Source organism: Artemia franciscana, chromosome 12 (genome assembly GCF_032884065.1).
Source record: "Artemia franciscana chromosome 12, ASM3288406v1, whole genome shotgun sequence".
Taxonomy (NCBI): Eukaryota; Metazoa; Arthropoda; class Branchiopoda; order Anostraca; family Artemiidae; genus Artemia; species Artemia franciscana.
The window spans coordinates 41830043-41843903 of NC_088874.1; the positions used below are offsets into that span (position 1 = coordinate 41830043).

A 13861-nucleotide genomic window follows, 5' to 3' on the forward strand; every position below is an offset into this window, starting at 1 on the left:
GTTGAAGCTATTACGGTGTTTTGAGCTTGTTTGGGGTCTCCATTCCGACACTAGCTCCTTCTTTCATCCATATTCCCAAAAGAGAAATCCTTCTTGCTTGGCCTCAGAGTCGACCTTTGACAACTTTTCTTAACCAGAACCATAACTGCAAGCAGGGTGCACTCGAGGAGTGACTTAAGGAGTGGGGTACCTCAGGGTAAACATAGACTAGTAAACGACATAGTATCTACAGGCAAAGAATATCGTCCCTGAATAGGGTGGCAGGAGGTCGTAAGGAAGGACTGAAAGGAAGTTGGAACTTACTGGGAGGGTGTACAGAAGGATGCTTAGAATAGACTAGGATAAAGGAGTAGCGTGTGTAGTTGTGTTGACCTCAGGTGGCTTGGTGCTACAGTGAGTTGTTAGCAGTTGCAGTAGTAGTATAAGTATTTTTATGGGCATTCGTTATTTTCTTTTAACTATTGCTACCGCATTAACGAGTTTTTACCCAGAGGCTGTTTTCATAATTTTTCGTGTAAAATTCAGCAAGTGTTGTTTGTTTCTTCTAATGATAAGTGAACAGTTAAGCTTTGGGTTAATTTCTGCTTAGGTGTCTTCAAACTCATTAAATTTAATTGCATAAACGAAAATAAATTAATAGAATGTTCTTTTTTGACTATTTTCAGAGACGTTCAATCTTTTGCTTGCCCTATATTCGTGATTCCCATTGTGGGGCATGACAATATTTTGGTAGGCCATGGGCAGGACGTGAACCCTTCGGAGTGCACGTCGACCCAATTTCGAAAAAAACGTCATGTATGTGAACGACATTGTATATACCATAAAAACTGTAGTATTCAGATAATATTTTTCATTGATACAAAATATTTCTAGACGATGACCCAAAAAAGGTACATAGTTAATAGGCTTTTAAGCTTACTTCGGGTGAATGCTCGTAAAATTATGAATAGCAAAATTTAAAAAACACGTCGGGGATCAGGCTCTTAGAAATGCATAGATGGGACATGGCCCAAAATCGGTTGGGAACCAATGCCCTATATGATTCTACCCAAAATAACCATTGTCACCAACTCACTATTAAATTTTTTAGCTTTCACATATTAAAGCTAGATTAGAGATTCTAAATCAATAACAAAGCTAATCGACTTTCAACTCGCTAAATTTTACTGTTTAGGAGAAGATGAATATCTAGAATTTTCACAGTGTTTCTCAAATTTTGTTGGATAGATGAAGGTGAATATGTAAATGTTTACTTTTTCGTTTTTTAAAGATAATGAAATTTTCTGCTTATCATAAAATGATAAATATTGTCCACTCCGATCACTGATTGAAGCTTTGAATAGATGGGAATGGACGAAGAAACTGACTAGCTGTGTTGGTTCCATATGGCTTGGTGTTGTAATGGTATTTTAGCGGTAGTAGATAATCAGGTAAACATTTCAGAATCAATTTAGAACCAGGCCGCTATTTACTTTTTTCAGTATCTCACAATATGGGTCAGATCAAGGATTATAAAGCAGTAAAAAAAGGAAACACAAATTTAAATCATGTGGTTTCTAATTTGGAAGTTTAACCTTTCAGTTTTGAACTGGTTTATTGATTAATCTAAGACAAATGTGGGGTTAATTTTCTCTTTGTTTGTTCGTTTCAGAGACGTTCTATCTATTGTTGGCCATACATGATTCTATCTGCGATTGTCATTGTTACGATGATTGTCAATCTCGTAGGAAGTATTTTTGGAGGAGATGGAACTACCGGTGTTATCTCAATTGTTATAATTGGTGAGTCGATTCTGGAGATTTTATTTCAAAAAAAAGGAAAAAATCAATTTGAGTATCTTTTTTTTCATTGTTTTCATTTTGTTGAAGAAGAAAGAAGTGGATTGCTAAAAACAATGTTTGTCGTTGAAAAAAACAGTACATTTCCACAAGCCGCAATTCTAGAACAATGTCTCAAGAAAGTAAAGTAAAATCTAAATGATCTGATGTAATATTGATTTAACCAATACACAAATATCTACTTCTAGTATACTTCACACAATTTTATCAGTAAGGAATATACTTTAAACCTTTCAGCATTTATCATAAACCACCAACTATATATTTAGTATCAAAAAATCTCATCCCTAGGACTTATAACTTGCAGTGCTCTTATTTAATCTATCCTAATTTGCTTAAATTAAAAAAAATCATTCATTTATTTTATTCATTTATTTAGTCTCTTTGGTTTGTTTATTTAATTAATTTTATATTCATCCTCTTAAATTTTTAATTGTAATTGATTTAGACAAATTTGTTGTTTAATTTATTTCATTTTGAAAGGTCTATTTTTGAAAAACATGAAACGACTTCAGTTGTTATAGTTGGTGAGTTCACCGTGCTGATTATTATTAAAAAGGGAAAAACTGTATTCGAATACCTGTTTTTTTATGCCTAGATCTCTCCTTGAAAATTGTCTAGAGGTACCCTAAGCCCTATCGAAATGAATTTTTACGCGTTTATGCTAGTTTATTTACCCAAACATTGACCCATCCCTACTTTGACAGGACATCGTCGGTGGCAAATAGAAACCTCTTAACTCGGCAGATTTCCTATTGCTATTCTCCATCGAAATCTGCATCGATTTTTGCTTCACTCTTCATTGGTGTATAGTTCCAACGATGTAAATGAAGGACAAATCACAGATCAGTTGTCACAATTAATAGTGCGACATATGCCCCTTTGGTCGAAAATGAGTTATGGACGTGTCATGGGTAAACTCTACATGACGAATCGAGATGTGCAGTCAGATTTGTCCTATCTTGTTTTGACAGAAGTTTTGACAGAAGAAGAATATCTTGAGGAGCTATAATGGCATTTGTCAAGGAAAAAGGAGACATGCGCCAAAAATGGATTAGTTTTGAATAAGCTCAGAATATGTTTGGCAGAAGAGGATTATGAAAATGAAAATGAGCTCAAATTTTTGAGGTAATTCTGAGTAATTCTCAGAATTATTGAGTAATTTTTTGAGTAATTCTTGAGTAATTCTTTGAGCAAATTTTTGAGTAATTATGTCAAAATTACTTTTGACAGAAAAAGGAGACATACGCCACAAAATGGAATAATTTTGAATTTGTTCGGAATATTTCAATTTAATTTATACCATTTATTTATCTCGATTAGTCTCATCTTTCAGAGTGACCACAGCCGACAAACTTTTTTCTACTTTTTGGCACTCCCGAAAAGTTACCAAAATGGTGCACTTTTAATTATCACAGTCGAGATTTGTGACTTCCAGTTTTACAGGGAGAGTAGAAACTAAGCATCTCAATGGCCGAGCAATAATAATCAGTTTTTTTTTCTCTTATTTTGTTCACGAAGAATGAAGTTAAAAAAAAAGTGAATTGAAAATTCAAAGAATTTTCTACCTTGTTTAGCGGGGCTGTACAAAATCCAAACTTATTCCCTGCAGAAAGACTGAACCTAAATTTTGACCGAAAATTAACACAATTTTGTTTTACCATATTTTGTTTGGAGCAGTACGGGATCCACGGTAAGAAAAAATTAATTTCTAACATGACAGTTTCGTTATTAGACTCATTTTAAATTTATGAAAATCGACGGACACAATTTTTATTATTAAACAACATTATTAAATTTAATAATAGATAATATCTATTTCCAGAGGCAGATGAAACAATAACTCAAAGGTTTTCCAACATTATCAATTTTTACACTTTAAAATATGTAAATTGCAATGTGTATATCTCTATTCCTTTAGATGATATTACTTACTTACCTTTATATGACTTACCAAATTTGCTTACATAAAATTAATATATTATTGACCAAATTTAGGACCTGGTATGGGAACATGCTATAATTTACTAAGAACAATATGCTACGAACAATTTGCAACCAGTAACGAACAGCAAGCAACAAATTTATTTGGCAAAGAAATATCACAGTATCTAGAAGAGTCAAACTTGAGTTTTTTCTGTCAAACGATTAAATGAATCAACCGTTTCGACCGTATTCGTGAAAAAAAAAACAACAACAAAAAACAAACAAACAAATAAACACATATCCGTGATCTGTCTTCTGGCAAAAAGTGTGAAATTCCACATTTTTGTAGATAGGAGCTTGAAAATTCTACAATAAGGTTCTTTGATACGCTGAATGTGATGGTGTGATTTCCGTTAAGATTGCATGACTTTTAGGGGGTGTTTCCCCCTATTTTATAAAATGAGTAACTGATCTTGATGAAACTTATATATTTAAAATGAGCATTAAAATGTGATTCTATTGATGTAACTATTGGTATTAAAATTCCGTTTTTTAGAGTTTTGGTTACTATTGAGCCGGGTCGCTCCTTACTACAGTTCGTTACCACGAACTGTTTGATTTTATGTAATAATAAACCAAAGATGTTGTATGTTTTCGGCTTGTAGTTGTTATTAAATAAAAAAAAACAAGTTTTTTCTAAATGAAAGTAAGGAATAACATTAAAACTTTTAAGTGACCAAAAAAAGTGGAGGGCATCTAGGCCCCCTCCCACGCTCATTTTTTTCCCAAAGTCAACGGATCAAAATTTTTAAATAGCCATTTTGTTCAGCATAGTCGAAAACCATAATAACTATGTCTTTGGGGATGACTTACTCCCCCACAATCCCTGGGGGAGGGGCTGCAAGTTACAAACTTTGACCAGTGTTTACATATAGTAATGGTTATTGGGAAGTGTACAGACGTTTTCAGGGGGATTTTATTTTGTTTGGGGTGGGGCTGAGGGGAGGGGGCTATGTTGGAGGATCTTTCCTTGGAGGAATCTGTCATGGGGGAAGAAAAATTCAATGAAAAGGACGCAGGATTTTCTAGCATTACTATAAGAAAAAATGAAAAATAAACATGAAAAGTTTTTTTCAAATGAAAGGAAGGAGAAGCATTGAAACTTAAAACGAACAGAGATTAATACGCATATGAGGGGTTCTAAAAATACTTTAGCATAAAGAGCGAGGTATTTAGGAGGAGATAAATACCTCGCTCTTTATGCTAAAGTATTTTTAGTAATTTCAACTATTTATTCTACGGCTTTTCTGATTCAGGGGTCATTCTTAAAGAATTGGGACAAAACTTACGATTTAGTGTAAAGAGCGAGGTATTAACGAGGGTACAAACCCCCTCGTATACATAATAAAAATATAAGATTATGAAAGTTTGTTACGTAAGTTGATTCTTAAGTTACGTATATTTTTTACTAATAAATCGTTAAAAATTAAAAGTTCTAGTTGCCTTTTTAAGTAACCCAAAAATTGGAAGGCAACTAGACCTCCTTCTCCTCCCCTTATTTCTCAAAATCGTCTGATCAAAACTAAGAGAAAGCCATTTAGCCGAAAAAAAAAGAATTAATATGCAAATTTCATTTTAATAGTTTATGTGCGGAGAGCCAAAACCAAACATGCATTAATTCAAAAACGTTCAGAAATTAAATAAAAAAAACAAATTTTTTTAGCTGAAAGTAAGGAGCGACATTAAAAATTAAAACGAACAGAAATTACTCTGTATATGAAATGGGTTGTCCCCTCCGTAATCCCTCGCTCTTTACGCTAAAGTTTGACTCTTTGCCACAATTCTACTTTTTGAAACAATTAAAAACCTTAGCACCAATATACATATATATATATATATATATATATATATATATATATATATATATATATATATATATATAACTTACATCAAATTGTGAGAATTAAAATTAAATAATTAAAAACACTTTTTAAACCTTTTTTTTAAACTTTTTTTTTTAGCAACACAAGTATTTCAGAAAACACAATAGTTAGTAGTTTTGACATTGTTTCCATGTATACAAATACAAATGTAACAATTTCAGAGGAATTATTAAAAAATAAAATAGAAGAAATTACCACTTGATCGAGACTTCAGCGACAGGAATTGATTGTGAAGTTTTAATGACTCTTGTTAAAATTTGTAATAAGTTTTCTATGTAATTTCAATTTCGCGATTGCTTTTATCAGCAAAAAAATGGGTTACCCATGGGGGCAACTTTATCCGGGCTACTAGCAAATATTTACGTCGAGAATCTTGAGAATTGGGCATTGAACTTTTATTTTTTAAAACACGTCTATTGGGGTCGTTATATGGATGACGTAATTTCACTTTGGAATTATGGGGAAGCTGAACTTCGGGGCTTCTTAGATCATCTTAACACTTATGACCGAAATTTGCAGTTCACCCTAGAAGTTGAAATTGAAAATAAACTACGGTTTTTAGATATATTAATTATTCGTAATGCTGATAAACTGGATTTTACTATATATCGAAAGCCAACACAAAAAAAATAGATGTCTCCACTTCAGTATCGTTTCGTAGTTCAAGGTGAAAACATCTATCTAGAATTGGATATCATAAATTTCAAACCAGTAAGCTTTTTCAGTGAATTTTAATCCCTGCGAAGCTAGTTAGATTTCACAATACCTGGCAAAGAATTAAAGTTCGTGACCTTGAGTGAAATTAGTATCCAGCATTTCAGTAAGTGAGAGATAATCCTATGGTTATAATTATCAAATCATATAGACTCATTAATTATTTTTGGAAATTTTTACTAATAAACGAGCAGAAGAGGGGAGGTTTCCTGTAGCAAGCGTCGTCGTACCTGCCGGGAGTGTGTCTCCCTTAAATTGCGGGGAATAGATAGCAGGAGCCTACGCTTCCCTCGCTTATTGGCATTTCGAGCTTCTGAAATTTAGCCAACTACCATTCAGCTTTCGTGCGGTTAAGACGTGTTTTGCCCATGGTTATGTTTTTGACTCGGAATTGGATTAACAGACTTTTTGCATGAAAATGGACTCTGATATGGATACCGACTGCTTTGTTTATGCCCCGGTTCTGAACTTTCTGCAGTATAATAATGAAAAAGGTGTCGAAGCTACAGTGATCTTAAAATTTGCTGTGAAATTTTTCGAGTCAAGTGATATTGCCAAATCGAAGAAAAGCCTGTGGGATTCGCTGCCGAAATTGACCGAGCCCTATCCAAGGCGCACGGGTTCAAACGCGGCTCTGAATCATTTGAAAGACATGTTAGAACTTCTTCAAAATCAGAGTGCTTCTGAGGACATGCCTGTCTTTGTTATCCGTTCCCCAGCCGAAGTTCCCTGTATTCCAGCAGTTGCTTACTCCAGGATAGCTTCTAAGCTTAACGAAATTCAACAGACTCTTTCGCAAGTTAATGAGAAAATGTCAACTTACGATCTGAATTTCCCCAGCCTGCCAAGCTATTGGCAGGTAAGTGCTATTGGTAGTGATATAAGCAAAGCCACTGTTATTATCACGAATGTACCGCGTGATCTTGATAATGCATCTAAACGGAAGAAAAAAATTGACTGTATTTCTGGTCACGAGTGCATTGATACTGTGCGCGCCTCTGGTGATAAATTGATTGTGAAGATAGATAGCGTGGCCGCTGCTGACTTTTGCAAATCTGCACGCTCGGTTTTTCGTGATTGTGAAGCAAAAATGGTGGAGAAAAAGTTTTTCGGCATAATGAAAGGCGTTGCACAAGATCTTGATTTTGCGCCTCCTAAAGCTTGCAGGGGTGTTCGAGACGCTCTGAGAATTGGGAGCTCAAATTGTGTGAAAATTACGTTCGAAGACGAAATCTCTCTTTCCTCGGCCCTTAAATCTGGACTGAAGATAGGCTATGAACTATTCCGAGTGTATGAATATCGGCGAATTCCTAGGTGCTGCAGGAAATGTCAATCACCTGACCACCTTGCCGCAAAATGTCCCGATCAAAACTACAAATGCTCACGGTGCTCTGGTGCCCATATGAACTCTAGTTACTCACCTTTCAGTAACACCCCAAAGTGTGCAAATTATGGTGGAGATCATGTTGCTTATAGTTTTCGTTGCTCCAAACTAAAGGCTCTTGCAAATTCCAAAGTTCCACGACCTTCTCGCTTGCAATCATGAATGAGTATAAAGTCTCAGTGTGCTCTTTCAACATCAATGGGACAAAGGATAAAGTGTTAAGCCTTGATGAGAAACTAGCTAATCATGATGTTGTTCTCTTACAAGAACACCTGCTCCCAAGCTACAGTGTAAACTTTCTAAGGCGAAGTTCTCAACATGCTGTTTTCACCACAAATGCCCGCCGTACCCGAGGCAGGCCTTCTGGCGGTCTTGCCTGTATAATTAAGCGGTCTTTGCCTAGATATTTGTCTCCTATCTGCTACCAATCCTCTGAACACTATCTTGCAATCCGGCTTGCAGACGTGATCCTAATCAACGCCTATTTGCCCCATGATAAAAGATCTGTTTCTTCCTTCTCCAGTTATGCTAATGCCTGCAACAAATTAAAGACTCTCATATCTGGTATTGAGGGTCTCGGATACAAGTGGGTGCTTATGGGCGACTTAACCTGTGACATCACCGTTTCCTCGACACGAAAGGAAGCGCTTTTTCAGTGTCTACCCTCAGCATTTAAGGTCCTAGCGAAAGACCTCAGTTTTACATATATCCACTGTAGTGGTTTTGTCTCAAATTTGGACCACTCTATCTGCTATCATTCATTACAAACTTCAGCAGTACATGTTGATGAAGATGAGAGAGATTATGATCATTTACCTCTGTATTTTGATATTACGGTTACTTCCGACGTATACTCGAACCAACCATCACTGTCGCATAAGTGGTTTGAAAAACGTGATTTCTCTAGTGCGAACATGCCTCTTTACCTTGCTACACTTGGAGCTCTACTGTCCACCATACCTGTCCCCTTCCATCTTCTTTGCACAAATGCGTACCGCATTATTGACAATGCTCATGCTGATTTGAATCGCTATTATCGTGACATTATCTTATGTATAAAGCAAACTGAAGATGTGGCCGTCCCACTGATCCTTGTCAGGCGGAATACCCAAAAACCAATTTGGAAGTGTGATCCTTTGCTGAAAAGAGTCAAGAATAAGGCCAAATTCTGGTTAAGAATCTGGTCTGCCTGTGGTCGACCTTCTCGGGGTACTGTGTTTGATCTAAAACAAAAGACGAAACTCGAATATAAACGCCATCTTCGTGCCGTTCGTTACTCCGGTGAAACTTTTCCGAAAAGTAATAGTGAGTGGCGAAAAGTGATAAATTCTGCCAAGTTTCCGGATACAAGTTCTAGTGATATTATACCTCGTCCATCTTGGATCGAACATTAGTCAAAAATATTTTCGAAAGTTAATTATGCAGTGCATAGGCGTTTTTCACGTTTGCTCGAAAAAAATTTGCCGTCATGTTTATGTCAGAGACATGTGATCAGTTGAAAAGTGGGCTATTGTTAAAGGTATTAAGGGTTTAAAATCAAAATCTTTGGATATTGATGGGATTAGTGTTTTGAATCTTGTTCCGAATTCTTTTGAACTGGTATCTCATCTCCAACTGTTTTTTCAAATGTGTTTTAGTAGTTCGTGTGTGCCCGACTCGTTCTTATGCGGTAGCGTTGCGTCACTTCTAAAAAAAGGAAAAGATCCGGTTTCTTGTAGTTCTTATAGGCCAATAACGGTAGCTTGTACTCTTAGCAAGGTTTTTGAACACCTCCTACTACCTTATATCACTAAGCTTGCTCTAAATGATGATAATCAATTTGGTTTTAGATCTGGGCTAGGCTGTCAGCATGCTCACCGTGCTTTGACTTCTTTATTAAAAGATGCCCATCGCACTCGTCGTGTACTTCATTTCGCAACCCTAGACTTGTCTAAAGCATTTGACACTGTTTGTCATACTCAAGCATGGATAGCATTATGCCAGAGAGGAGTAAATCCGTCGGTAATTCACGTGCTTCGTTTTTGATACTCCCATTCTTACCTTCGCCTTAAGTCATTAGATAATTCTTATTTTGGTCATATCCCTGTTCGTTGCGGTGTAAGACAAGGGGGAGTTCTTTCGCCGTATATTTTTAATACTTGTATTGAAAATCTACTATCAAAAATTTCGACTACGTGCCTACTAGGACCATCTGATATCTCATATCTGGCTTATGCGGATGACCTTCTTCTGATTAGTCAAACTGAGTCTGGTCTTGCCCGTTCAGTGAAGTCAGTTAGTTCTGCTTTCCGCGATATCGGCCTGTACCTAAATATTGACAAGTGCGAGTTTCTTGTTTTCAACGGTAATAATTGTACAGATTCACTACACTGCGGTGGTTTTAGTATTCCTCGTGTTAAATCGTTTCGTCGGCTTGGTATAACAGTTTGCGATTTATGAATTCTCTCCGGTTTCGTGCTGTCAAAGATATTAGTGATAAGCTGAGGCTCGGTTACTCTAAGATTGTAGCAAATCGTGGACACTATAGGAGAAGAGCGCTAACTCGACTTTACTCAAATTTTTGCGATCATTCTGTACTCTTCTGTTCTGGTATTAGGCCACTTCTGTTGACTGGTGATCTAAAACGTATTCGTATAAATTATTACCGGTACTGCAAATTTCTTTTATATCTACCTCGTTCTTACCGGAATACAAAACTGGTTAAAAAGTATTGTGCGACAGATATTACTGGTGCTTTCAAAAAATTATCTGCCAATCTAGCTATTGAAGCGATTTATAGGCTAGGATGTTTTCATCGCCTTATCCGTCTTTTTTCTGTAAGTGATTAAATTTGTTTCTTGTATTACTTTTGCTGTTTTTCTTTTGTATTTTACTCCACTTAACCTCTGTTTTGGTAAAGTGGGTGATAAATAAATTATTAAATTATTATTATTATTTAATTCAAATCACCCCACACAAGTTAAAAGAGCAGTTGTAACTTCCCTCATTGATCGTGCCCTGAATATTTGCTCCAATTCATATATAAATGCAGAAATAAGCTTCATCATAGATATTCTTTTTGGTAATGGATATCCCATTCCTTTTGTCAATAAAATAATTAACCGTAGAATAAAAAGACATTCTTGTAAAATCGAAGAAGAAACTTCACAATGTGAGGCTACTGATAAGCCCTCAAATATTGTCTATCTTCCGTATATCCCAAAGATCACAACAAAATTAAAAAATATTTGCACAAAAATAATCTGTACGTAGTTTTTACTAATAATTTTAAAATCATCAATTTCTTAAATTATATATATATATATATATATATATATATATATATATATATATATATATATATATATATATATATATATATATATATATATATATATATATATATATATATATATATATATATATATATATATATATATATACTAGCTGTTGGGGTGGCGCGAAGCGCCACCCCAACACGAAGTTGGTGGGGGCGCTATATATATATATATATATATATATATATATATATATATATATATATATATATATATTTATATATATGTTTTTAACTACGTAAAACTTGCGAATATACAACATTCTTCGCTGTCCCATTGTCTGTGCATACAAATAGATTGTCGGGTTTACCGGCTCTTGAACATGCAATATATAATTGTCCATGGGAAAAACAATCCGTGTTCAGATCTATACCTCATTATTCTAGTGATTGCCCTTGAGCTTTGTTGATGGTGATTGCTAATCGAACATTCCCTGTGTCCCCGTCGTCATTTATTTATCCCCCTGTGCCCCCCGGCGTCCCCGTTGTAGTTGTGTCCCTGTGTCCCGGTCGTCATTTATATTCCCTGTGTCCCGGTCGTCATTTGTGTCCCGGTGTTTTTTTCTTTTTAGTTTTTTACCTTTTTCATTTTTTTCCTTTTTAGGTTTTTTCTTTTTTTAGCTTTTTTCGCGCCATATTAGTTACGCGCCATTGTAGTTGTGCCACTGTGTCCCACCTGGGAATATATATATATATATATATATATATATATATATATATATATATATATATATATATATATATATATGTTTGTAAAACTTGCGAATATACAACATTCTTCGCTGTCCCATTGTCTGTGCATATAAATAGATTGTCAGGTTTACCGACTCTTGAACATGCAACATATAATTGTCCATGGAAAAAACAATCCGTATTCAGATCTATACCTCATTATTATAATGATTGCCCTTGAGCTTTGTTGATGGTGATTGCTAATCGAACATTCCTTGTGTCCCAGTCGTCATTTATATATCCCCCCTGTGCCCCCCGGCGTCCCCGTTGTCGTTGTGTCCCTGTGCCCCGGTCGTCATTTATATTCCCTGTGTCCCGGTCGTTATTTGTGTCCCGGTGTCCCAGTCTGTAATTTCTCTTTGAGTGTCCCGGTCGTAATTTGTGTCCCGGTGTCCCGATCTGTAATTTTGTCAGTCGACAAACATGACGTCAGTCGACAAACAACTTCATGACGACATACAGCTCAATCCTTATAATAACGTCAGTCGACAAGCATGACGTCAGTCGACACACAAACATGACGTCAGTCAACAGAAAAACAACTTATATATATATATATATATATATATATATATATATATATATAAATATATAATGGTGAAGGATAAATGGTGTCTTTACAATTGCATAGGTTCTGTCTTATATATAGATTCCTCATTACAAATTACTAATATTACTCTTTTAATACAGGTTACTAAGCATATTTTATTTTCTAGGACTGGAAATCTACTTCTTTCTGGTTGTGATAAGTTTCTACAAAGCTCTGAATGGAACTGTCGTTGTTAGCAACGCTTAAAGTATCGTAATTTTGCAAAATCACCATGTGTTCTTAAACATAATGTTTTAAAACTTCATTATAACTATTTAAAAGAATAATGCTCTAACATTTTGACATTAAAAATTACCCGTTTGTGAGTGTTTTTTTTTATTATCTTAACTAAGTGTTAGAATCTACTAGTATATTCTAATGAAAATGAGTAGAACTGAAAGATTAAAGGAAATAAAATGATATAAAATAAAATCTCGATAATACGGATCAATTTGTAACAACTTAATTTCCACATTAAATTAAAGTTTTACAATGTATTACGGGCGAAAACATACTAACGGTTTTGACTCGTTATCTTTTTATTTCTCTTAGAAATTATTCAGAAAACGAAAAAGTTTAAAATATGTCTAAAAAAGTATAATTTAAGTCTAAATTATGATAGTGTTAGTTTTTAATATAATACGTGCTGATTAGGTTAAAGAGATCTTACGTGCTAAACATATATTATTCTTGAATATGAATATGCGAAACATTATGCAAGTTTATGTTTCTGCATTTCAGCTGGAAAATATTCTTTTTTACTTTGTTAGAGAAGCTCTTTAGATTAAGATTTCACGAACCCCCTCTCCTCCCCAAAGTGCTATTTTTTGTCATTTCTTTGTTGTCTGGTTTACAATACTGGAGTACCTTGACATGTGTGTGTGTTTGTGCTTAACCCAGCTTGGAGCGTTTTGTTTTCACTGCCGGAGGCGTCTACGAGGATTGCCTTATCTGATTCTTGCTTTGCTAATGAGTGCCTTTTTTTCACCGTGAAATTTTTTTTCTGATTACTCAAAATTTTTAACAAATAAATCGTCTGTTTTAGATAGCACTTGTATCTAATTCATTAGGCTCCAGATAATTTTTCTGTATTTGCCAAATATGACGGGGAGCAGAGCACTGCTTAGAGACTTAATAGTCTAACATAAAGTTCAAACGGTGGAATTTATAGAAATATAAATAAGAATAAAGGCAATATTTTGCAAAATTTTGTGGTCAGGTTTTGCCGTTAACCCAATTAACACTGTTCTCGATCCACACCCTTTTTTAGAGCGAACTAAACAGCAACAACTATCGACAATCTGGACCTTTTCATTGTTCTATCTCTGTGCAGCAATACAAATCACTGATACTTACTTTTAGTCAAGGCCATATCCAGGGAGAGGGGGATCAAGTTTGATCCCTTCCCCTGAAATTTTT

At 35.0% G+C, this 13861-nt stretch overlaps 1 protein-coding gene across 1 annotated transcript; it reads left to right on the forward strand.

The window, feature by feature from the left end:
* Positions 1 to 1651: 1651 nt before the first annotated feature.
* Positions 1652 to 13490, forward strand: LOC136034148 (uncharacterized; the record flags this gene model as incomplete). Its single annotated transcript, XM_065715330.1, is given in 2 exon segments — positions 1652 to 1781; positions 12570 to 13490. Coding segments are annotated over 2 exon segments (210 nt in total), but the record flags the coding sequence as incomplete, so codon positions are not given.
* Positions 13491 to 13861: the final 371 nt, after the last annotated feature.